At 41.0% G+C, this 27,202-nt stretch overlaps 1 protein-coding gene across 5 annotated transcripts in view; it reads right to left on the bottom strand.

Annotated features, from left to right (window-relative positions):
- The window catches only part of Ntng1 (netrin G1), a 345,499-nt gene extending 325,141 nt beyond the window's left edge, over nucleotides 1-20,358 (bottom strand). The window contains exons 1-2 of one of the 5 annotated variants that reach the window (XM_085677807.2): nucleotides 19,371-20,358; nucleotides 11,828-12,566 (exon numbers count right to left, since the gene is read on the bottom strand). In XM_085677807.2, coding sequence (XP_085533933.1) covers nucleotides 11,828-12,073 — 246 coding nt within the window. In that variant the 5' untranslated portion in view covers nucleotides 12,074-12,566; nucleotides 19,371-20,358. The remainder of the gene's footprint in view (nucleotides 1-11,827; nucleotides 12,567-19,370) is intronic. The other 4 variants (XM_048443545.3, XM_085677805.2, XM_085677806.2 and 1 more) reach the window with 4 other exon arrangements.
- Nucleotides 20,359-27,202: the final 6,844 nt, after the last annotated feature.

Below are 27,202 nucleotides of genomic sequence, written 5' to 3'. Positions count from 1 at the left end.
TGCAAGAAATACAATGCAAAAAAACCAAGCATGCCTGGGAACTGGTAGAGAATGAAAAGAACATTAGATATGAGGGTCAGACAGGCTCCTTCAAGAGGATTTTTAAAGAAGGGATCTGAATTAATGGTGAGAACCGGTTATGGGAAGCTCCTTAGAATGCAGAAGCATGGGCAACCCACCGTGAACACACCTTATCTTTAGGGATCATGAAACTTGCGCAGGTACCAACCCGATTGGATGAGAGACTATCCTTTTAGCAGACTCGATGTTCGTGATCCACTTATGCTGAATAAGAACCCATGCAGGGTGTACCCAACTCCCACTCCCACTAGAGAGGCAGAGACAAACTGTTAGGAGGGACCTGAGAGGTTAGTGACAAACAACCTAGTGAAGAGGGAACAGCATTGAACAGATCAAAGTCCTGTGTTGTCACTTGCTACATAGAGCCTTCCAGACATTGGAAAGAGGTTAGATTTTATTTATTTATATCTATCTATCTATCTATCTATCTATCTATCTATCTATCTATCTATCTATCTATCTATCTATCTATCTATCTATGTGTCTGTCTGTCTGTCTGTCTGTCTGTCTATCTATCTATTTATCTATCAATCTGTCTGTCTATTTATTTTTGGTTTTTTGAGACAAGGTTTCTCTGTAGCATTGGAGCCTGTCCTGGAACTAGCTCTTGTAGACCAGGCTGGCCTTGAATATCTGCCTGCCTCATCCTCCCAAGTGCTGGGACTAAAAGCATGCACCACCACTTCCTGGCTGTATTTCATTTTGAATGAGCACAATGTTACAGGATAAAATTGAATAAGGAGAGGATGAAAGGAATCAAACATTTAAAGTTGCAGTCATCCCTTTAAATGCATGGGAACTAGCTCCAGGGTTCCTTGTGGGTACCAGAATCAACGGGTGCTCACACCCACTACATAGGATGGTGTAGTGTTGCATGTAAGAACTCACAGTCCTCCGCGTATTTAAATCAGCTTTAGACTAACCACCATGTAGAAGCAATGCAGGCAGTTGTTCCACATGATTGCTTGGGGGAATGATAATGTGAAACATATCTGTACCGGTTTAGAACAAACAAGACCTTTGAAAAGATTTCTTTTTCCCAATTTGGTTGATTATATATATATATATATATATATATATATAACCTTCATTTATGAAGATATATATATATATATACCTATCTCTCTCTCTCTATATATATATATCACATATCACAGTATAATACAAAATGTATGTAATTTTATTAATAGAACAAGAGTTGAAAATAGGGAGGCGAATTGATAGATGCTATAGGACTCAGCTTAGATAGAGAGCTTGTTGAGTCTAGTTCCTGACACCAGGGATGGTGAAAAGTTGTCAGATTTATAATACATCTTGAAGCTCTCCCTATCAGGACTTGCTAGTATGTATTATTACAGAGGAATTGAAGCCAATTTCTAGACTGTTTACTCTGTGCAATAGATAGATGAATATAAGCTGCCTTTTACAGACATGGAACAAATGAGAGCAGAATCGATTTGGGGGGAAAACTGCTATAATAAACCTGTTAGATTTTTAAACGCCTAGTAGACATCCAAATAGAGAAACCATGTAGGCAGTCTACTCTAGGACACAGGTTTTTACTGAGACTGTAAAATAAACAGACGCATCAGGCCAACTACTTTCCTCAACACCTCACCCACAATGATAGGATGTTGCTAACTAGTCAACAATTGCTGACTTATTATTCTGAAGTGAGACAGCGTGAGTACAGTATGTACTTGGCTCTCCGTGTTTCCTAACAGCCTATTTCCATTTTTATGAACACGCTAATGGGAAAGAAAGGAAGAACAGAAGCAAACACTGTTGATTGGCTGCCTTACCCCTGAATGAAGACTCTCATCACATTATATGCATTTCCAACATTCTGTGCACTCTGTTTACAGAATCCAATTTTCTGAGTTTATTTCAGATAAAAGGTTTCCTAAATAACAAAACCAGAGCATTGTAGCTCACAGTCCACATCACAAGCATAATTTTTAAAATGGTGTTCGCCATGGTTTTCTCAAATACACTATAGATAATATTAAGAGGGAATAGAATAGCTTAAGAGGAGGACATGGGTGTCAGCATGCCGGCATTTATTGCATTCCTACTCCCCAGAGGGAAAAATTACTTAGCCTCACGCGTCAATTACTTTATCTGCTTACAAGGATAATGATAGACTTGAAGATTATAGGAACAAATGAAGTCAAGTGTTTAATACAAAGCGGGACACCAATAAGTTCTTTATCAAATCAATACCAGCTACGAGTCAAATCTGCAAAATGTAGCACAAACTCAGTTCAACAAGCATGCAATAATGATGCTCTACTGTAACTATCACAGTGCATCAGCCATTTAAAAAGCATCAACCCCTACGATGAATCAACACAGCATTATTGTGGTCCATATAATACTCATATTAAAGGAAACACACCCTAACACATCATATAAGACAATCTGACAAAACATTAGAACAATAATCCATCTGGCATAGTCTATGCATACATAAACAATCTTGGATTAACATATCGGTCAGCAGCTCGTTTTCTCTATATAATGTATATATCTTTTTCTGTAACATGTATAGACATCAACTGGATTCTCTTCTACTCAGGGAGACTTCAAATGGCCCATCATTTAGTTGACTTTAATCTACCTGATTTATATCAAGCAGTCCACAACTTTTGAATGAATGAGAAACACTACTGCAAAGTTTATGTGACCTACAGACTGTCATGACTGTGTATGTCTGTCAGACAATTTCCAGTTTTACACATCCTACATTCATCTCATCTGGTACCTATTTACACGCTAAAATATCTTTCTTTGAAATACAGAATTCTTTCTCTAGGATGGTCTTTTACCTTCTCAGCTGGCTTCATATCTCTCACTTGTTCAGTTATTTTTCTACCTATGTATATTAATTCCTCCCTTATACAAACCAACACTGAAGAACCACAGCAAAGCTGAAACACAAGACTAATTTCTAGAACATGCTTGGAAGTGTATCTGATGTCTCCATTTTATCATTTCCAGGAAGGAACAAAATTAGCAGCAAAAGGAACAAAGAGTTACACATGATGGTAGAAAATCATTGGCAGACATGACCTGATGATAATGACAGCACCTGGACCGCTCCACGGACATTGACCTCCTGGAACCAAAGGGCGCTTTCTTTGCGCTGGAGCAATACCCAGCTCAACTCTTCATTTAATATTTTAGAAGTCAGCTTCAAAGTAGGTCAAAGAGTGAAAATCAATTCTGGTTTCTTTCTCAGCTCACCCCTTTAATTTCCATGGAACAGGCAGTATGAGAATCTAGCTATTCCCAGCATGATGAGAAGACGCTGACCACCTGCCAATCTCAGTAACGTGTTTTCCAATGTGATGCTTGAGAAACAACTTTCAGCACTTTTTCCAAGTGTAAGGAAAGAAGTTCCGAAAATGCAAAAGAAAAATATAACTTGAAAAAAAAATATGTATTCCCATTGGTCTGGCAAATTAAAACCTAAGCAAATTTTACAACGGCAGCTTCACACAAAGAATATGTTATTGTTGCAATTGTCTTCAACAACTCAGATTCTAAAAGAAAATGAACTCAAGGAAAATATCACCTTTGTGAAGTTTTTACACATGAGCAGAGGAGACACGGATGTGAATGCTCAGAAGGTTCTTTGTTAGTCTAGGACTGTGGAAGCCTGACATCAGCGGCTAAGGCAGAGGCTTGTTGACGCCCCATTTGAGGCCTTACCCTTTCTGAGGAGTAGGTGGGGGCATAGAAAAGAGGTGGGGGATCTGGAGTAGAGGAGAAAGGGGAAACTGTGGTTGGTATGTAAAATAAATAAAAAATTTTGAATTAAAAAGAAAATTCTAGGGCAGAAATTCAGGGTGTTTCCAGAGTGAAAGGGGTGGGGAAATCCCAGAAAGGAACTCTTGCCTTTAGACAGAAAGAATGCTCACCCTTGGAACTTACTAACAAAACTGAAGTTTGTGTGAAAAGGCTTTATGTAGTGATATTTCATTTGAGTTTTTAATAACTAAATCTTACCTGAAATTCAGAGAGTAAAACAGCCACACTGATCAGCCTTGCAGACCAGGCAGTGGTAATACACACCTTTAATCCCAGTAGCCACACTGAATTTTTTTGCCATAAAAACTGGGTAGTAGTGGTGCATGCCTTTAAATCCAGCACTAGAGAGGAATGTAAGATGGGAGGAGAAAACTCTCACACACAGTTTAATTTTGAGAGATTTCTGGAGAGATTTGGACTGAGGTAGAGGTAAAAGCCAGTGGCTGGCTGTTTTGCTTTTATGACCTCAGGTTGAATCCCAATTTCTATCTTTCGGCTTTTAATTGTGCTACAGCTTTATGTAGTACACACACACACACACACACACACACACACACACACACACACATATATATATATATATATATATATATATATATATATATTGGAGGCTTCTCTAGAAAAAAAGGTAAAATTACAAGCAACAAAACTAGTGTAGTTAGAAATAAAGACAGGCAAATGGACACTGAGACATCAGCCTTCACATTAGGAAAATAATGCAATAAATCAATAAATGCATGCTTAATAAAATGAAGTGGCACTTCCATTCCAAAATACATCCTTATCACAATGTGAAAATTTGAACTTCTAGCCCTAGTTCCTAGAGTGGAAGGAACGGGATAACTCAATCCTCATTTTCTTGGCTAATTGTATCTCCTTTTTCATCTGCTAAAGCCTTGCAACAAGAGAGTTTAAGAACACTTTCAAATATTTATAATGATACGTATATGCTAATGATATGGAATATGGTCCTTAAATAATTTTCTGGTGGACAATTTAGCAACATTTGTCAAGTGTCTTCAGATATAAGAACCAAATCACCTAAACGCCCATCTACGAAAGAATAAGTGAAAAAGTCCACAGAGTAAACATACTGCATAATGGTATATGTAAAAATATAATATTGAGTTAAAATAAGAAATTATGTGCTGGACAGTGGTGGCACCCACCTCTAATCCCAGAACTTGGGAGGCAGAGGCAGGTGAATCTCTATCAGGTCAGCTTGGTCTACAAAGCAAGTTCCAGGACAGCTAGGACTGTTACTCAGAGAAACCCTGCCTTTAAAAACCAAAACTAAAACCAAAAAAGAAAAGAAAAGAAAAGAAGAAAAGAAGCTGTGCAATGGTATATACAATATTTTTATAAATGTTTAAATCTTTAAGCAAGTTCCAAAGATGAATATGTACCACACATAATCTGTGGTTCAGATTAAGGATAAGAGCACAGCACACAGAAAGGGTAAACCCTATATTGTAAAGATTCTGTTTTGGCTATGATATGGATAGTGTATATTTACTGAATTCTAATATAAAATGTAGCCATCACTGTGGGTCACTTTAAATCCACAGACACACAGTATACGGCACGTAACTTATTTGTCTTCTGCACTTTGTTTGGAAAGAGGTCTCCTGACTTCATTCTGGACCACGTATACAAGGTCATCACATCTACTTCCATGGTTTCTTCAAGTCCAACAAAAGAGAGCAAAGCTCAGAGACAATGATTTGTCTGATCCCCAGGAGACTTTCCATCTCATGACTGATATACAGATTGGTTCCCAGTGAGTGACCATCCAATTCTTGAGGACATAAGAAGATGACCCTTCTATTGGATTTTACCTCAATCACACAGAGACACTTCCTTTTAACCCTGAAGTCCTGGTATGTGGGAGACAGGTTTTTTAAGTTAAATTATACTGTTCTGATGAGTAAAGAAACAAGATTCCCCCCCACCCCAGGTAGGAAGATACACTATGGCAAAGCTATATATGGAATATGCATAGCTTTTAAAATCACAATTTAAAGAGGAGATGGCAACCAAATGATGACAATGTATACATAAAAACAAGTGTGAAAAAACAGGTGTGATATGATCCTAATTGTATAAAGTAAATTATGTGAAATACCTAAGGAAAGAAGCAGAATTTTTCATGCATTTCAATATTGCGTGATATATTACTAGTACCTGTTCCAGAGTACTGATGATAATCACTGAATATTTATGTCAGTTTTGAGTGGTGCTGGCGGTGGAACCCAGGGCTTCATACGCACTAAGAAAGTGCTCTACCACTGAGCTACATCCTCAGCCCTTCTCACACTTGTAAAGTGGTACAAAATGACCTCATTCCTCTATGTCCTGGAGGATACGGGAAATCCTCTTGTCATTTACCAGGTCACTGGCCTGTAACTGAAATGCTCTAGGTGCCTAACTATTCCAGTCAGCCTTTCTTCTACTTCTTTTCCGACAGAGTTAAACATTCGGCATTTAACAACCAAATCGTTTTTCTTAGTGGTTCTTTGGCATGCTGTAAAATTATATGCTCCTTTTCAATTCTGACTGCTCTTTTTCTCTGTCTTCTCTTCCCCTTGACTCTATACGACTTTATGTTAATATCATTCTAGACTACTTCTTTGGTGGACAATCTCCAAGTACTGCTGGGTGTAATTCTCACCACTACCACTAGGGCTCGTGTGCGCTATTTGTACTTCCTCACTCTGCACCCAGCGATCTGGAATAAAATGAGTGAAACATTAATACGAAAAAGACAAGAGCACTTAGACAGCTAGGAAATACTAACGAAGCGCTGACCAGATGGTTCAGTGGCTCAAAGGGTAAAACCACTTGCTAAGCAAGACTGAGGACCTTTGTTTAATTCCTGGCACCCATGCTGGAAGAAAAGACAGCTCTCAAATGTTGTCCCCAGACCTCCACATGTGTGTCCATGTGCTCACTAACAATACCAATGATAAAAATAAATAAATTTAATTTCTCTGAAAAGAAAATGCAATTAGGTAACAATAAATAACGTGGGTTGCACTAATTTAATTTTGTTGTCCAGGCTATAAATGCTATCATCTCCTTCTCATGACCTCCTCCATATCTCTAAACCAATGCTAACTCTACCAAACCAGTGCAGTTTCAACTGAAGTGCAGGAGTTCCTTTCCTATCAGGTTGCTAGGCTTAAGCAGGTCAGAGATACCTAATGGAAGGTACTGGTAGACTGTGTTTAGCCAGAGTGATGAGGCAGGTAGAGCACTTTAGACTTGATACCCTAGATAAAATGGAGCTGTGTGAGCTACTCAACAAGAGGTTCCTCAACAAGGTGATAAATCACTCACATAATCATTTCAGTGTAAATTAGTCATCTCTGAGAAATAAGTCTAAATAATGAACCGCTAACAAAGAAGTGTTAACAATGGAAAACCAGAAGTTTTCTTAAGACTCCATCTTGCCATAATTTAAGGGGTAAATCAGTTCAAATGAAAGATGTCACTGGTATTAAAACTTCATTCACTTATCAAATTCTGATTCATGGGAACAGAGTCCATTTTTTAAGACTATTAATTTATTCTGTAAATCAATGTCACTTCCAGGTTTTGGAAAATTAATATTAATCCCTTGTCATTGAAAAAAATGTAATTGAGTTTATCATACTAATTTCTCAAAGGCCACCTGATGGCCACCAGAAGGAAACCCAAGATTTTGTCAAATAAGAAATTTAAGCCAAGTGTGGCCTTGAAGTCTCTACATTGTCAACTATTTGCCCCACAGGTTCATCTGAAATCACAAAATATAAAAGTTCCCTGTTACTTTATAAATTACATTTGGCTCTAATGAAATATGTTATATCCATAAGGCTTACACTAACTATTTTCTTTTTAATAGAAACCGCACAATGTTGAATGAACACTTACAGACCTGGTAGGGTCCTTGAAGGAATGCCTATCGAGAGTACAGGCACACATTAGTAAATTTTCTCAAGAAAATCCATTTCCATTTCAAGGTCTGACATTTTATTTAGAAAAATTATGCTCTTTCTTTTAATTATTCCAGTAAACATAATGAGGGTATCGCTAAGTACACCTCGGAGGACTTTATTTCCTCCATTTTTTAGTCATACGAGTGTGCTGGTAATTAAAGGCATACCACATTAATGATGCTGAAACTCTCCATGGTAAACATTTAATGTCCACCTCATAACATTATGCCAAAATTACATGCACAAAAGACTTTTTAATAATCTTTGTTTTCTCATTTGGGTTTGACTGGCTCTGAAATCCACGGCGGCACGCGAGGGCTCCTATTTCTACAGTCATCAGCACTTCTGCCCCATAAATTGTACAAATGTGCATGGCTGCTTTCATCTCGAGGCTCCTTTTCAATGTTTCTGTTGAAGTTATACAGAGCATTAGCTGTGAGCTGGAGATAATTGCAGATAATTTTTTCCATTTTTAAGCCACCGGGGTGTTGTCATGGGGGACTTGACAGCTATGTTTATTTAAACACAAAGACCAAGTCAGAGCTCGGTGTTGTCACTTCAGTGACACACAGGATCAGATCATCCTATCTGCTCCTTATGCAAATTAAACCATTGTCACTGGATGACCTGTGTCCTCTGACAGAGGCATGCCACCTGAAGCTTGTATGATGGCTGAAAGGACAGTAGCGACACAAATAGGTTGCCTCAGCTGCAAAAGCAAAGGCAGCCAGTCCGGTGCCTTGCATGTTTTCTCCCAATAACAAAAACAGGCTCAATTTTAGGCACTGTCAATTTGTAAAGGGATGTACCATACTAAAAAGAAAACAAATAATTTTCCAAATAAATAATACGCTCACATACCTACATATACGATATTCACACACACACATGCTCTATAGTCATATGTAGCCTCTATTACATTATTATAGGCAATTTTTTCCTAGTAAACTATTGTTCATGGTGTTTACATGATTAATGTATAACCATTTTAAATTACTCGACATAGAAGATTTGACATAGATAGGGCATCCAAGTTAGTAAGCAGAGATCTGTTATTAAATGGAACCGTAAGCTGTTTTTCCCCTCCTAATTCACTCCACATTAAAATAAATGCAACATTCACGGGTAGTCATGGGCATACACTGACAGAGAAAATACAGAAGGCAGCACCATAGATTTTCAGTGCAATACCAATGAACCTCCACTCATGTTAACAACATTAACTCTGGGCATTAGAGAATATTTCTATGACTGAATGTATTCTCTATGTTCAGATTCCCTGGAGTCATTACCAATAAGAGTGTTCCTAGCTGAGGAGGCAAAGCCATCTTACAGTAAACATTTACATATAGGGGCTAAGTAGTGGTTGTGTCTATTTGGCAGCTCCGGTGATGTAATAGGCCATAATGACTCTGGAGGAGCCGAAATGGAAATGAGAGTCAGGGAGCGTAGAACCCATAAGTCCTAGCGTAAGTGACTTTATGGATTCCCATTAGACTTTGGGCTAAGGAGCTCCTCAGCAGACCTGATATGACAGCATCCCGCGATGCTTTTACAGCCGGTGTCAAGAACTCTTACACTAAGGCGTTTTAGAGAAAATCCACAGCTACAGAAGGGAAGTTTTGCTGTACTGGGGCCATTATCACCAACTTGGCATATAATATGCATACTAATAGTCCCAAAGTTCACATTTAAAGGAGATTATTAAATCTGCTATGCCAATCATATGCACATTAAGGAATACAAATTAATGACTGATAGGTAACTCAGAAATCTTACACCCTGCCCAGTGACATGTTAAAGTCTACCAGTGTTTTAGAGTAGGCATTGCACTACAGTGCAGCCTGGATGGGGCTTCCTGTAGAACACAGGTGTGTCACACAGTTGCATTTAGGGCCAACCTAGGAATAGACCCTTAATTCTCTTTTCTCAGGGTACTTTACCATCATTTAGCCAATAACTTAATAGGAATTAGCTTACTTAATTAAGGACCTTAGACCATGTCCCTGTGAAAAGCTAGCCTGTAAAGTTCTGTCATGTGCCCTTTCTTGCTTCTTTTGGGAGAAACAGGTATGCTGAACAGGTATGGAGATGCTGGACACATCGGGCAGGAGAGATGCTGAGCCAGTGTTCTCTAGCCAAAGGTGAGTTCGGGGAAGCAGCACACACAAACCACACCTTGAAGGCATCCTGGAGCACCTGTGTGAGCAGAAACTGCACCCTGGCAAAGGACATGCGGTATTTCCCTTCCATCTGTAAATTATTAAGCAATTCCAGAAGAGGCATATTGTTCCACGTGTCACAGAGACCAACAGATAGGGCTGGAGTGCTCTTGATAAGAAAGTCTGGCCCAGAACGCAGGCTCTGGAGCTTCGGTAACCTATAAGCAAACAGTAATTTCACACCACATTTGCAATGAAATTTTAAATTTGACCTTTCACAGGGAATTACTAAAGACTTCATATAAGGCCGACAAATGCCCCTGCTCTTTTACAGATTTATTGGAGTTTTACTGATACGTTTGAATAAACCTTGCTGAAAGCCCGCGGTTTGCAGCAGAACGCAACTTCTTTCGGAAGCACAAACCTGTTACCCTGAGAGATGGGCTCTCTCTTTGACATATTTAGTCATTTGGGGCACTTTAGCCATAGTGACACCTAATAGCCAAGATCTTTCTCTCACCCTCCACCAAGTCAGGTTTAGACTATAATTCAAAGCAGTCCCCAAATGCACGTCTGACAAATGGCAAGCCCTTAGCTTTTAGGTGAAAACACTCTTTATTGCTCAAAATTGTTTCCTGCTGCAAAACCATTTTCACAGTGCCCCGCCTGAGACAATCTTATGTTAATTTGACTCACTGGGGACTGCGAGCAGACGCTGCTTTGATTAATAGTTTCACTAGCCTGAAAATGCCAGGCCAAGTTCAAGATAATAAAGTCAGGTAAGATACTATTAAAACCTGCCGCATGGTTATATCTGTTATGTGGATTAAAATGGGGTCACGGTTCTTACATCAAATAAAGACTGCCTACAATAAAAAAAACCAACAACATAAACCCAATGGACACACTGTCTCATTTCCTTACCACATTAACAGACACCCTATTAATCACCCATCTGTTTATTAGCACCTTGCAGGGAGTATTTTCTGCTGCGATGTTAGTTGGAAATGCAACATGTTCCTCCAATACTACTTTCCTCCTAGGATATGTTCCACCTGGAAAAGGCCTCAAATAAACCGCAAGAATAACAAATGTTATAACTCCTCGTTTTATTGTCTAAACTTACATGCCCCCTGGCCATTGCCTTCAGCAAATATGTTGGCAGCACTTCAGTATCCACCTTCAAATTTCCCACAGAAATGCAGGCCTTGATAGTAAGGATATGCATGAGTTGGCAAATAAGACCTCTGGAACAGTCCTTTAAGAAAGTCTACCATCCTTCCTTCTTGCCACCTTGCTGGGTCCCTTAGTGCGGAACCCCTATCAGAGATGCTGTCTGGTAAAGGAAACGGGAGATCTCAATATCTTGAACTAGGGAATTTGAGCCTGGCTTCATCTATGTGTAAGAATAAACCTGTGCCTTCTTTAAACCGGTTTACCCGTGGGTTTTCATCATTAACATTATTCAGCTGACCTAACGCTTCAGTTTCTATTCTAAAATTTGACCATCAATTTGGCTTTTTGCTTTGTACTATATACATACTCCACCTGTGTCATTGAAAACTTTTGGCTTTCTAGCAAGCAGGAAGTTCTGGTACATCAATCACATCAGATGCATTGCAACTCCAGACAGGACAAGCCTCCTCTGAGAATGATGCCAGCCTCTCAACATGTATCTGCCACCTGCAAATTTGACTCTGCCAAACTGAGCCTTCACACTCGCCACTTTTGCTTGCCCATGAACTTGAATGCCCCTCATGTGAAATACTCTACACAAAAGTACCGCCTCACCATTGCACAGAATGCCTCTGGAGGGTCTCCACAGGTAATATCCGGAGGATCCAGCTTCACTTTCAGATACTTTGTCATGTCCGTGGATTCCGGCTGGCAGGCCATATAATCCCAAACTTTCCCTTCTTCTGTGTAAATCTGAGTTTTACATACATCATAATGTCCCCACACTAAAGGGTAGGGCTGCATCACAGAGGACACTGTAACCCACAGGGCATGGATCGACAGGAATCTTGACAAATACATCTCTAAAATCTTGGCAGTCTTCGTGTCTTATTTGCAGTCAGTGTCTCCTTTACATATGCATGAGTATATTGTATGTGTGTGTGTCTTTATATAGGTAGGTCTGTATATTTAAAAAAAAATACTCTGAGGTCTCAAAGCAGATTCCAAAACCAAACGTGAGAGACTGAGATACTGAGTGTGGTCGGGTACGTTGAGGACTTTGGTGGAAGCCTAACATGCATCTGAGTTAGGCATTAACAGTTTGCAGCCTTTTCTCCTCGTAGAACATGTCTATTAGACGTTTGTGGAAGATGTCCAGGTGCAGATAATCATTTAGCAAAGTGATGACTCTCCCATTGTATGTCAGATAATCCTGAGTGATCCTCGGGATTCAGGGCTCACGGGGGCTGCTCAGGTGCGATGAGGGATTAGTATCTGAAGCACAAGGATGAGTGTCTATGGTTCTGTATCTGCTTCCCAGCAATCATTTTTCTTTTTCTTCTGGCACAAACACCTGTATGAAAACAAGAAGAGTAAGAGTTATTGCCCTGGAATCACTGCATTAGGAAATGTATGGTACATTGATATTTTGGAGGCTCGGTGTGATATAAAGCAAATTGGTGTAATATGGAAAAGCTTCAGTTAGATGCCTTAATAGAATGAGCAGGGTACCCATCCATATTGGAGAGGATTTTAATATGAAAGATCTGACTCTTCCACAAGAAAGGTAGATGAAAATGTTCTAGGAGAGTTAACGGGTTTTTGCTTCAAAAATTTTATTTCCATCTAAACTACTGAGAGAGAGAAAGCTTGTGGATTTAAACAGCCCTCATAGCTGGCTAATAGATTTTCCAGGAGAACAATGGGGACAAAGAGAGCCTTTATAGCAATGACAACGACTTAGGTGCTTTTCGTCTTTTAGCAAAGAGACCCTAAAACTCTCCAAATTCCTTGTACATTTCTTAGCTTTTGTTAGGGGCAGGTGAGTGAAAACTGGTCTTGTTGGCCTAGCCTATCTCTGGATTTGCTCATTATACTGGAAGAATTTAACATCTTTTGTTTAGTTGCATTTACTGAAAAAGATAATTGGGTTCTCTGAAAGTACTCAAAAAAAAAAAATAAAACCAAAGGGGGCAAATATTCCTTTCATAAGAATCTTCTTTCTGCATCTTTTTCCTAGCCACCTTATCTGCATTTGTGACTACCTTCTGTAACGGGAGAGAATCTGTCCCAAAGGTGGATATTAGGTTGTGCTTTAAAAGCGAAAGCTCCATAGTAAAACACACAGTTTAAAATGCACATATAAAAATAGCTGAGGGCGAGCTAACAGGCCATGAAGCAGAATAACAGGGCGCTAATTCTAAAAGAAAATAAAAATCTCCATTTCAATGCACTTTGGGTAAACTGATAATGCAGACTGTATAACTTACAGATGCAAGTCACTGATGAGGTCCACTAGGAACTTTTCAACTCTTCAGATCCTAACAAATGGTAACATTTGAAACCCAGGTGTGAAAGTACACTTTGTTAGCTATTTGGTTTATAATCCTATTTCAAATTATTAACAACTTTTTAGTTAAAAAAACAAAATAAAAAAACCTATAGCTTTGGGAACTTCCATTATAGACTCTTCGATTCATATTAAACAGTTTAAATAAGGAAGTTCGCTATCTTTAAGCAATTTTATAAAGGGAATGCACTATATTTAAATAATGCACCATCTTAAAATGAACTAAGCCACAGAGACTATGAAATGCCAACAGATGGTTGAATTGTGTTTCCATAGCAAAGTAATTTATAATAATTGCTTTATGGATGCAAGTGCAATTTTCATTATATTCAATTCATAAAATGTTATCATACAGCTGCAATTTGTGATATTTTCTATTAGGAAAAGTGTTGAATATTTGAGTTTCCATGAAGTAATAATTAGCAATGTGTCTAAACATGTGTAAACTACAGATTTACATCTACTGTTTTGTGACTTTGACACTGTTCTTGGCATGCATTTGGAAATCTTAAGCTAGAATGAAAACAAAAGAAGAGGAAAGAAAAGAAAGAAAAAGAAAAGAAAAAAAAACATTCCTGGAGCATGTATTGTGGTTACACAAGCTTTTCTGCCTTTTTGCTTGTTTGTTTGTTTTTAGATTCATTAAGTTGGTGTTCTCTGAAACAGCCAACACATTGATGATTAATAACCTGAAAAGGCATTAAGATGAAAGAAATGTACATTTCCCAGACTCAATTTTCAACTATATTTACTACATCTACTATACAGGAAGAAAACACTTTGGAAAGTGAAGAAAAGGAGCATTCGAGATGAGGTAGTATAAAATCTTCTAGCTCCAAAATTATTAGCATCACCTTTTTAGTTTCAAAATCCAGCAATCTGTAAATTAGGAACAATATAATCTTAAAGACCTGGAACCCATGGCTTCAAGTTTGAATTGAGGGAAGGCTTGGTTAATTTCTAATATTGTTTTTAAAAGACCATTTCAAGTATACAGTCTTAAATGATGCTGGAGAGTACTCTTCACCCTTTTTAACCAACACTGTTCCTTCAACCACCTATTCTTTGTTACTCTGCTCTCATGCCTATTTTACTTCAGTGACCTCATCTGATATATTGCTACGTGAAACTGTGGGCACTAAGGAAACGCATGTACCTGTTACCACGTCCTGACGACAGCACTGCCAAGGCAGCGGACTCTCATTATAGTCTACCAGAACTGTAACGATGGTCATTACACAAAATTACGGACTACATCATTGATCGAAGTTGGAGAACTGACAGGGAAAAATGCAGAGGGGTGCAAGATATTTGAATATGAGGCAGTTGCGGGACTGTGGGACAGACATTCTTGACAAGAGGCAGCCAATTACAGCTTAAATTTCTGGCACCTAACCAGTTGTGATTAATAGTTTTCCATTACATTACAGACATATTATTAATGTATTAAAAATGTCAAGCTTTGGCAAGCACTAATATGGTGTAACTCAGTTGGGCTGCAGAATTTACATTTAATGAGCTCCCATTGACATGGAAAAAGGTATTGACCACGGTGTAATGTAAATCAGAGCACAGTCATAAACTGTTCTTTAGCGTAATTATATTTTCCCTTCTAACTTTAAAGTCTGTAGCGCCCTTTCTTTTGCACCCCTCATATGAAAATCTCCTTACCTCCCACTACCATCGAAGCTATCAAATAAATCCTTCTGCTTCATTTCAGAAGGATTCAAAATCTATAAACTTTAGTGACAAAGACGCCTTATGAGAATCACAGATTTGTGGTAATAGTGAAATTATGGGATTTTTTTTCAAAGAAAATAATATTGTTCAAAGAGAATATTGTTTACACCACCACCTCCAACACTTAGTGCTGCTGATTTCCAGCTGGCTCTCCTCTATACCAGGTTAAAAATATCAATGTTGTCTTCTTAAAAGCTAGGTCATGACTGCAAATGGCTAGACAAATTCATCAGGGGATGGGCAGCCAATGGCAGACATATCTGGGGACTAAGTGTCCCAAATGGATCCCTTCCTGAATGCCAGATACTGTGAGTTTGTCTCAAGTATCTGGATATGGGCAACTTCAGAAGATCCCTGGGCAGCTCCAGCACTAAATCTGCACTTTCCCCACCTGGGAACTCAGAACAACCAAGGACTGACACACCATCTCTACCTATGAGCTGAAGCAGTAAGAAATCCTTTGTGTTTAAATTTTTCCCCATGAATATATGACAAGTCCATGGATCTCTGGCATATGGATTTGCAGAGCCAATGAAAAACTACACAAAATTACATGGCTTTCAGGTTGATAGGTATTATTGATCAGGACTAAAATAGGCTACAAAATGACTTTGCATCCATGAAACATACATTTTTCCAAGATTCAACAGCTAAGTCCCTCCTGCCTTGAATTAGTTATGCAGAAGAGATTTAAAAAAACCCTTCCAATTATCAGAAAAAATGGCTCCAAAATGTTATGCAAACTAATAATGATTAAAATAATAAGCCATTATAGTTTCAAAGAATTACCAATGTCATTAACTGAGAGAAAAATATTGTCAGTAAATCTACCAACTCTCGCTGGATTTCAGCATTCTTTCATTATATAACCCCACTAGGAAGTGGGGGTGTGGTAATAGGCTAAATATTCCATAAATATGTAGCTCATCGGGGCACCTGAAATAGACAGCTATTGACTCATTCTGTGCAGACATTAAGACTTTTTATAAAGCTACAAGTTTCTGAATGGATATAAACTGAAGGAAAATTACAGATAACCACATTTCATTGACTGGAGAAAATAAAGGGGAAACAATATACAAACCCCCAAATCTGTCAAGATTGGCAGCTGTGAACACAATCACAGTGAGGTCAAACATTCACACACATTTAATGTTCTTTGCACACGTCCATTAGTTGTGAAAAGGGAATCTTTTGGTTTCTTCATGAGGAACAGAGGCTCCTGTCTATCTGTTAACTATCTCAAAAATGTAAGGACTCTTACATGTGATGCAACAATTCCAACATGCTTTACACATAAGTGACTGAGTATTATACAAAACAATCATGGGAATCTTAATAAAGCCGATTGGCACACATTGGTATTTTAAATATTTCTATTTTCATCAAAAGATAAAAATGATGGACGTCAGTACATATTTTCCAGGATGTTTGTGGAGGAGTAATGCGTAAAATTACTTCAGAATCAAGTAAGCCTCAAAAAAAAAAAAAAGAAAAGAAAAAAAGAAAACCTGGCATTCAACTGTCAGATGAACGATAGAGACTTCCTTCTAATATAGGGAAGTTAAATACAAGCTTCCACAGACACAGCTGAAAAATTCTACACCCACTTGAAGTTTGAAACAGAGCTCCAGATTCTAAAATTAAAATTACTTTCTGAAAGTATGTTAAACCACTTACTTCCCCATAACACAACATAATCCACGCATACATACATGTACACGTTTAAATACTAACATATACTCGTTTTTCTAAGGTGTATGAAATTTTATTGCCTTCCTAGTGACTTGTGCTTTTGTTACTCACAAATTCTCTTCAAATCTTTATTTACAATACCTACCAGCTAAATGCACAGTGGTGTAATTGTTTAATGGCACCGCCTGATATTTTGCAGAAAACCGACAGGAGCAAAGGCATATATTTGCTATCCCCGGTAAATATGTGAAATAAACTTCAACATGCATTAGCTGTCTCCTAAAAACAAAACAAAACAAAGCAAAGCTAGCCAGAACCACTTGAACTCACATGACCGACTGACAAAACTCTAAATAGGAACACAGTGGCATGCACAAATAAAAATAGTATTTTTTTTAAAAAAAAAGCATGGAGATTCCTCTTAAATACAACCACAGGGACTGCAAACAAATTAAAAGCCAAATACATGAAACATTGGATGTCTTCATGTTGGTACTCAGTGGCGAAAGTACCATAACTGCACGTCATGGCATCTGGAAGGGAAAACATTCCCCTTATATGTGTAAGTGGGACAGCTTGGCATGTGAAATGTGTGATGTGATTCTCCTTTGCACCCTGGTTTCCCTTGAAAGACTGAAAGTTTCTTGTGTTTCAAAATATTCTTGGACCTTTATTGGGCTGATTTCCCTCCATCAAGGAGCAAAGCTGCTGGGTAAGGCAGGCAGAGGGACAAAGTACGAAACACTTGCAAACCTCCTTGCAGGTTAGAGGTTCTTTGCTCTCTAAAAGCCACACAATCAGGAAATCCTTGCCCTCATAAAACATCGATGCCAAACTTTCTAGCAAGCATATTTGAACAAATGATTTTGAGGAAAACATCTTTGCTTTCTTATTTTTTTCCTTTCTTCTGTTAAGAAAGGAAAACTTTTAGTATTTTTCAGTCATAAAACGAGGCCTGATTTCCAGAGCAAAGCTGCTGCCAGATTCGCCATATGTTTAGTGGAGTTCTGAGTCTTGCTCAGAATTTTCCACTCCGAAGAGTGACAAAGTGTTGTGCTGGGAAGTTGCTTGCTTTTTCCTTTGTAAGGAAAGGGGCACTAAAGAGAGGGCAACTAGAGGACCTGCGGTCTATAAACCTGTACCTGGTGCAGCTGGGGCAACTCTGACTGCTCTTTTCCACAGAAAATAGCTTTAAAATCGGCCTCCCCCTTCCTCGAAGGATTTTCCTTCCAGGCCCTGTAAAATGACAGCTACTCATAAGGAGACTGGAGTTGGGGGGGGGGGGGGGGGAGAGAAAGTCTCTGGATGAGGTTACCAAAATAAACAGCAGAGGGCGCAGTTTCTTTTTTTTAAAAAAAATCAAGTTTTCTCTCCTATGAATCACTTAATTGGATATTTTGGGCCCAATAATATTCGCTATTATTTGTATTATATATAGATATCCACAGATCCGTAGCGGAGAGAAACTCCATGTCTCTAGCCGAATCCATCAACTCATAATGAGAAACCAGTAGGGGAGAAAAGGCTCCCACCAGCTTTCCAAAGCTGTCTTTCCCTCCTTCCACGTTCTTCCCTCCCAAGCTGTACACTGTGTGGTAGTAACGCTTTAATCTCACACCAATAAAGGAGATTAAAAGAGGGGACTTCAAAAGCTCTTCACAGGGCGAGAAACAAGGCAAGTTTTTATTTATTATTTTTCCCTGATGAGAAAACTGAAAAAAAGGAAAATTATAATTAAAAAAAGAAAAACGCCTGTGCGATGTGTGTGGTCAGGTGTGTGTGTGGGAGACTGAGCGCGCGGCGCGTTGCGGGTGGGTGGATGGAGGCTCCGGATGCAACAGCCAGCGACCCGGTGCAAGGCGCACGCCAGGGATGTAGTGTGGGTGTGAGCGGTGAGGGCTCCGGAGTGCGCACAGGCTCCGCTGCCTCCTTAAGGCGCTTTCCAAAGTTCCTCGCCCACCCGGATCGCCCCTCCCGCCCTCGGCGGGCACCACGGGTTGGCAAAGGGAGGGATGGCGGGAGGGAGGGAACTGATGGAGAGGGGCCACCCAGAGAGGTGCGGGTCGCTGGAGTCAGTCAGTTGCACTTACCCGGGCCCCCCACTGGCCCCGTGCCGGGCGGGAGCTGAGCCGTCGGCGCGGGGCGGCGGCCCTGCCCAGCTTGGTCCCGCGTGGTGCGGCGACCGCAGCTGCGGGGACCCGCTGGCAGCGCACGGGGCTCGGGTGGAATGGGAACGCCGCGGGTGTGGACCCGAGTCGCCAACACCGCAGCCCCGGGGTCCGTCCCCCACACTGTAAGCGTCCTGCGGGCCGCGGGGAGGAGGAGTCCACGGCCCCAGACCCCACGGCGCCCGGCGCCTCCCGTCCCAGTTACCTTGGCCTCGCGCCCCTGGGGCAGCCTCGTTGCGCGTCGCCCCCTCTCGGAGCCGGGACCCGGACAGGGGAATTCCTTCCCGTTGACGTCCTCTTCCAAAATGCAAAAGATCAGTGACTTTGACAGGTAGATGAGGGGGAGGGAGAGGGGTGGGCGGAGAGGAAGGGAGGATGAGAAAGGTGCCTCTCCCTCCAAAAATACAGTGGGATTAGGAACCAAATCGCCGCCTTCCGAGGTCTCACCAGCCTTCTCCTCTCACAGTCTCCCCGCGCCGCCGCCACCGCCACTTCTCGCCTTAAACTTTTACTGTGGGTTTTTTTTCTCTTCTCTATTTCTATTCCTTTCTTCTTTCTTTTCTTTTAAGCCGCAGAACGATTTTCCCCCCGATCCCGGGGGATCAGAACCAGCGGCCGGGCGGTTCTATCCCGCCTGGCACCGCTTTCATTTTATTTCAGATGAAGATGTTGGATCTTTTTTTTTCTTTTTTGTCAGAAGCGACATAAATCAGGACAATTAGCCTTGGCGCCAAGAAGATCCTCTCGAAGCAATTTCGCCCCGGTTTCCTTCGCGCATTCCTCCACTCAAGTCAGAAATGTCACTGCACATAGCGTTGATGGCTGCGAGACGCGACGCACCCAAAGTCCGTTTGATGAAATATACATGGCCCCAAGATGCTTCTGGATTGCGGTTCGCCGCTTCCCAGCCCCCTCCCGCGGCTCCCGGCCGGGACCCTGCTCCCAGCCCGCAGCCACCTCTCGGCAAACTTAGGGGCGCGGACGAATTAGCGAGTGAGCGCCAGGGGCCGGCAAAGCGATGAGCGAGGAAACAGCCCCGGGAAGCCGCAGCCCTCGGAGGGGTGGCGTGTTCTTCTCACTTAAAAAGCAGATCTTCTGCAACTGCCAGCGAGTGGAAGGATTGCAAAAACCTTATACTACCTCGAGACCTGGGCGCTCCGAGCGGTCCTAACTCCGTCCCGCTCGCTGATTCCACTGCTGCTGCTCTGGCCACCGCAGCCACCGCTGCCGCCATGGAGGGACCTCGGGGTACTGGATCAACAAGACCACCCACACTTTTCTCTCCCACCTTTGTTGATCTACCAGAAGCGCGATTTCTACTGGTTCCCTTTCTACCCCCCAGTTCTGCCCCCTCCCCTTGCTCCTGCGTTATCTCCCTACAGGGTCCCCAAGCACAACCCCTTCTAGCTAACTGGGAGCTTGGTATATTTTTTGTTTTAACTTGACAGTTTGTCTAGGCAGAGCTTCCAACCTCTTTGGTGTGACATTCATCCCACTTTAGAAAGCTGAAGTTCAGGTAGGAGCTTCCCATCACAGGCTTCCTTGGTTTTCCCTGGTGGCAGACAAAAGCCACCTGGCCCCAAGGTGTCCCAGCCTCTCCTAGGAGTCCCCCTAGGTACTTGCTAATGTTACATGCAAACCACCCTGATTTATAGGAAGAGGCAGGGAGAGGTTTTAATTAGAAGTAAAAGGACACTGCAATAGGGAAAACACTGATCTCACAAAATGCACAACCATCTCGATGTCAGCCCACAAAGCCGGGCTTTTCCTAAACCGTAAAGGAAATAAACCACCTAAGAAAAGTGGGCAGGCAAGGGTAGATAAGTGGGTGTCTTGACTAAGGAGTGATTTGATGTGACAAGCAGTCTGTCTCTGTGGTTCAAAGATTTGAGGGAGGAACTGAGAAGAAGGTGCTTGCCCAGGCGGGTGGGGGTAGGAGGAGAAGGTGCTGCATTTTGGGGAGACTGGAGCAGGGATGGCCACTTAATGTAAAACAACGGGTCAGAAATGGGTACCTGCGAGCATCAGGTCACCAGCTGCACACTTCATACTGAAGGCAAGGAACCGAGATTGGTAGGAACGTTTTCCAGACATGGCTGGGAATGGTGTCTGGGAGAGGGTATGTGGTGAGAGGGCTACTAAACTGAGCCCTGGACAGGAAGGAGGCTGGCACCTCCTTCCCATCCAGCACCTTGGCCTCCCCTTATCACTGCAGAAGACAGGGAAACCACCCTCCGTTGCTCTCCTGAACTTTCTCCTCTCTGTGCCTTTCTCTTTGTTCTTTGACCCTGAAATTTCAAGAAGGAGCCTCATTTGTAGGGGATGCAACTGTTGGGAAGGAAGCCTGTAGCCTTTGCCGGCTCTGCCTCCAGCCTCTCTCCTCTAGGTTCAAAGCATGCTGCTGTTGTAGAAATACTATCCACCCCCACCATCCCTCTCTAATCCCAGATCCCTATCTTTTCTTGAGATGCCTCTATATTCAGCATGACTGATACAACATCCACAATGGCCTTCTCACTTCTTGCTGGCAACTGGCCTGCACCCTCGACCACTGACAGCTGTCAGTCTTTCTTCTCTCTGCCCTTTGCAATCAGATCAAAGGACCTCCTTCTGAGTTCTCCGTCTCAGCATCAACTGATGCTTCAAGGTATTTCTCCAGTAAAAAGAAAACATATTTATACAGAAACAATAGAATTCCCTCCAGAGATATATCAGGGTCTTTGAAACATTAGCCTCCACAGCTAACCCCTCCTTCCATTCGGATTCGTGTCTTCACTCCAGGATTCTGGCTTCTGTTGAGATGTCCTTTGTGAGTTACAAACATCTAACTACTTCTTGAAACAGACATGACAGTCCCACATAGATCTGCTGGGGACCATTTCATGTCTCCCATGGAAAGAGTAGATTTTCCAAAGTTGAATTTTCTCTCACCCATCAGCCTGGGCTTTGCAGAGACTTAGAATACTTAGAATACCACTCACTGAGCTCTTGCATCTGTACTCTCTGGAGCACCTCAGACTCCTGAGAGACCTTTCAGCACCTAATTCAGTCTTGTTCTCTTGTCTTTCAGTGGGGGTAGAGGGAAGAGACATTTGGCTGTCAGTAGTGGTATTGTGTTGTGTTTCTCCAACAAACTTTGGATAGATGTGACAACCCAAACCGAGCATCCATGAACGAACACATGCATGTATTAAACTTGCTTTCCTGAATATATCTTTTCATATTTGTAAGCAGTAAGAGTCAATCAGAAACTTACTTCCAGTATTTCATTGACACATTAGGAAACAACATAGGACATATTTTACTTTCTGCCTTTAGCAAATCCACATGCACATCTATATATTTAGCTTTCTTTGGACAGAATGATTTTCTGTTTTTATTTAACCTTTCAGCTCTACTTTTCCCTCTTCCTTTAGAGGTGAACAGTTTGATCTTTTAGCTGTCTGGCTTCAGCTCTCTGGCTGGTTTCTATGTACCCCTCATTCTTCTTCCATTTAGATATCCATTTATTTGCAATCCTGTTAGAGCTCTAACTGTTGCTCGTTTTTCTGGGTTAGTAGCTTTAGAGAGTTGGCAGGGTTGTGTGAATACTGGCACCTCCAGCGTCCCAAACTGCTAGTGATGGCAGATTTGTGACTTACCTGGTCCAAGAAGACACTGGTCCTTTTATAATGACTGTATAGTATCAGATATAAAGTGGATATGGGTAAATGTTCATTACGGGTGTGAATAAATTTTGGTCATTCTCAGATTCTACTGAAGTCTCTCAGCTAATAGGAACTAACCCCCACCTATTAAATTAAGACTTGGACTTGGAAACATTCAAATCAGGTACATCCGGGATTTCTGGTGTCTGTAAAAGTAATTCCGCACAGTTAATGGCTTATAATAATAACAAAAAAATGTTTTTCACTAGTCAGGAGGACAAAAGAGATTGGAGTGTCAGAAGAGTTGGGATCTGGTTAGAGGCCTCATGTATGTTTAGATGCCTAACTGCGAATTCTCATATCGTGAGAGAGGGCTTGTGAGCTTGGGAGTCCCCTTAATAAATGAACTAATCTGTAATAAGGGCTCCTCTCTTGTGACCTAGTTACCTTCTCAATTCTTCACCTCCAAATTGCGTCAAACCATCAAGGTGGGAATTGGAATTTAAACATAGCACTTGGGAGCAGACAGAAAAATGTAGTGGGTGGCCAGCGGCAAGATCTATTTGAATAATTATAGACTATGCCATAAGTGCCTGCTACAGTTGCTCTTGTATCCAATAAAAAGATCCACCTGGCAGGTATCAAGCCGTTGGCGCTTGCCCACCTTCCCCTGTGTACTGGGGGGGGGGTGCATGTTTGTTACAGAGCTCCTTTACCTGGTCTACATGCTTAAATCTTTTGACATTTAAACCCCAAACAAGCTCTAAACCTTTGTTCTGGGCTCTATCATTAGGGTATGCTGGCCTTTCCCTGTTATAGTATTGTAGATGTACCCAGGAAGCTCTGTTTCAATGCTGCACGTTTAGAAGACAGTCTGGGTTAGTTTCTCTCAGGGCTGATGACAGACCAAAGGAAGTTCTGTATAATATCAGACAAGCGTCACGCACTTACAGGGTACTGATACTGGAGCACAAAGACTGAGCTCACGGTGTAAGTCATTTGGTGACTAATGATTGATGCGAGGAACATGACCCCCAGCAAGCACGTGTTTCTAAAGGTATGGCACTGCATATCAAAGTTTGAAAATAATAAAATTTGTGATTTCACAAAATATAGCTTTGAATTTCCTTTAAGATAAAACACACTGACTTAAACAAGATCTCTATTCTAATGTGAGGATGCCAGAAAGGTTTTTATAGTGTTGTTATTTTTATTTACCCTTTTTCATTCATAACAAGCCGGTAGTGATCATCCCTTAATTAATGTATGACGTTAGAGTTTTTAATTCAACCAGTTAATTTGTTGAAACCAGGAAACACCGAGATCCCGCTGTCCACTCTTTATTATTGGTTTTTTCTTTGCTCCTTCCCTAAATTATTTCTTTCTTGTACTCATTTTTAAACAGTTTGTTTTTTAACAACAAGTTAAACACAAGTATAACACCAGCAGATTCGGATTATTCTTCTATGAGCTTTACAAACTAGGTAAGGTTGTGGGAACTGTTTCCTTATGTTTGGTTTACCTGCCTAAGGCAATTAACCTATTTCTTAAAAAGATGAGATCACATATTCATTTGGTATATCGGCTGAAAGCATTCCCTATCAAAAGTCAGCAGCTGTGAACATTTCCTCAAATGAAATTCTCGTATTTCCAGTTACTCAACAACAACAACAACAACAAAAATGCATCTTTATAAAATTGGGAAGGACAGTGCACGGGGGATGGCTGAATAGCTTCCATCGTCCACTTAGGAGATTCTTCCACCAATCCCATCCTAATAGTCGTTCAAGTCAGTGTACCTTGGTGGAATTCGCAGTCATTTCTGGGGCAGTCCTGGGTACTGAAGTAAATTCCAAACTCAAACACAGTGCTCACAAGTCACCTTGGAAGGAGAGTTGGGCAGCTACCAGCGATGTGTAGGAGGAGTGCTGAGACATGGCTTATAGGAAGAAACACTGCAGCGTGGGGAAGGGTACACAAGCAACTCTGCCCGGCCTGTGATCCAGACAGGAATGGGGACAGCATCATGCCTTTGTGAGATGGCATGTAAATACAGAACAGAATGTAATTATGGAGCAGCTCCTCTTTAAAAAGAAAACAAAAGCATCAATGATATGCTATGAACCCATGATATGAACTATCCCAACTGGGAATGATGAGGTTTGCAGATGCTGAGGAGAAAGCAGGGATCACAGGGCACTGTCTGGTTTGAGCTGTACTTTACGTGTTCCTTTGGGTAGGCGGTCCAAGACAGGGTTTTTCTGTAGCTTTGGAACCTGTGCAAAACTAGTCCTTGCAGACCAGCCTGGCCTCAATTTCACAGAGATCTGCCTGCCTTTGCCTCCCCAGTGCTGGGATTAAAAGCGAGCACCACCACTGTCCGGCCCTCCTTCTTTTCTTGAATTCTTGCTTCTGAGTGTAGTTTGAGGCTTACCATTCTCCAATCTCACTGCGTCTGGAGCATCTTCACTGCTCCATCCTTCAACTTGAATGGAAGCAGTGGGTGGGAGCTGGCTGCGGGCTTCTGGTGAGTAAGGCCGATTCATGCCAAGTGGCCTTTACTTCCTAGTGGGCTGCCTTCTCCTTTTGCAATGAGGTTCCCACTGCTGAGAAAGTGACTAAGTCTCTTAAATCCTGCCTCCATTTGTAGGGCGAAGGAATGAAAGCAAAAGCATTAGGAAGCCTTCTTACTTCAATAAGCCAGCAAGACACCCAATTGTCAGTTCTGTGAACTCTGAAATCTCACAGAAAATAACATAATGGCCAGATTCTTATGATCTCCCAGGATTTATTTCCTGTTCTCTTCCCCTGTTCTTATTCTCCTTCCTGAGACATGAATTTCATGTCTACTCTGTATTAGAGACTACAGTAGAAATAGGATTCCTTTGACAGTGTCTTGTGTGGCTGACAATATGTTTAAGAAAACAAACTTGTGAACAGAGAATGACACATTGCCACAGGAACTGAATAAAAAAAAAAAAACTCCAGGAGAAACAAAGGAGCGCCAAAGAAAGATACACTGTCCATATTGGGGATCCCGGACAAAGCTGGATCAATTGGGTGATTTATGCAGTGTACCTCAAAGGATAAATAGCTATCCACTAAACACAGAGGGATACAAGACTTCGTTCTGACCAAGAACTAAGGAGAGGAAAGTCAGGAATATAATCTGAGAGAAAGTATTTTGGGATCCCCAAATAATTTGTTATTTATACATAATGATGCTGACGACACATAACAATGGCCCTTGTGATGAACACTTGTAACCATTTTCACAAGAAAAACCCATAACAAGAACTGAAGGCAACAGAAGGAAACAGCAAGGAAACAAATGCTCTTAGGCCATTTCAATTAAGGCCTGTGAATATGGATATGATTTTCCATTAATAAGCTAAAATTGACAAGTTCGTAGGTCTCCACCTAACATGATTAAATGCTTCCCACTCAGTTATTAATAATGTGCATTAAGAACAGAGTGGCTTAAAGCCCCAAAGAACCTTATTTATCCTATATTTGCCGTTAGAGCACATCATGTGCTTTTACTTCTAAGAGTAGGCAATATGGCTTCCTAATGAAACTTTGCTCTTAGATTGGTCTTAAAACTGGTTGGATTTTCCTGGAAAAGCATCAGAACCTAAACATTGTGACTAAGGACCAGACTCGGGGGTACAGGCCTAGCATAAGCACAGTAGATACGGAGGGTCAGAAAATTCTGTCCCTGTCCCCAGTTAAGCCACAGACAAGAGGACCAGGCCCTGCCACTCTCCTGCTTTGCCTTTTGTCATCTTACGTCATCGTGCATGGTTTCAACTCCATCTTAAAAAGCACTACTCGCTGGTCATGGTGGTGCACACTTTAAATCCCAGCACTCATGAGGCAGAGGCAGGCAGTTCCAGTTCTCTGAGTGTTTGAGTCCAACCTGACCTATATAAAAAATTCTAGACTAGTCAGGGATGCATAGTGAGACCCCGTCTCAAGAAACAACAAAACAAAACAATAATTTCTTAAAATTTAAAACCCTGTTGGTTGAAACAAAAGAAGAAAATATTAAAATAAAGGAAATGATGCTAAAATAATAAAATTAGAAGTCGTTCATAATTAAAGGTAGTGACAATTAATTGATAATAACAGTAACCAATGTATCTTTAAATCAAAACAGAATTCAAAGCTCTTTTTATCTTTTGAGGCAGAAAGTTAATTATACTCTTACACAGTTTCTGACCAAAAGGTTGGGAGCTATTTATATTAGCAATGTGGCTAAAAACAGAATCACCTTCTGTATTTATTATCTGCCCTCCTCACATATTTCCACACCGTCTTCATTCACAAGCTTCCATTCTCTTGATAGTTATGGAAAATGAAACTTTGAAATCACCCATTTCGTCAGTGT

The sequence above is a fragment of the Myodes glareolus genome, chromosome 17 (assembly GCF_982192425.1).
Source record: "Myodes glareolus chromosome 17, mMyoGla1.1, whole genome shotgun sequence".
NCBI lineage: Eukaryota > Metazoa > Chordata > Mammalia > Rodentia > Cricetidae > Myodes > Myodes glareolus.
Note: the sequence above shows the minus strand (reverse complement) of the source record. Positions and strands in the feature narration are given on the sequence as shown.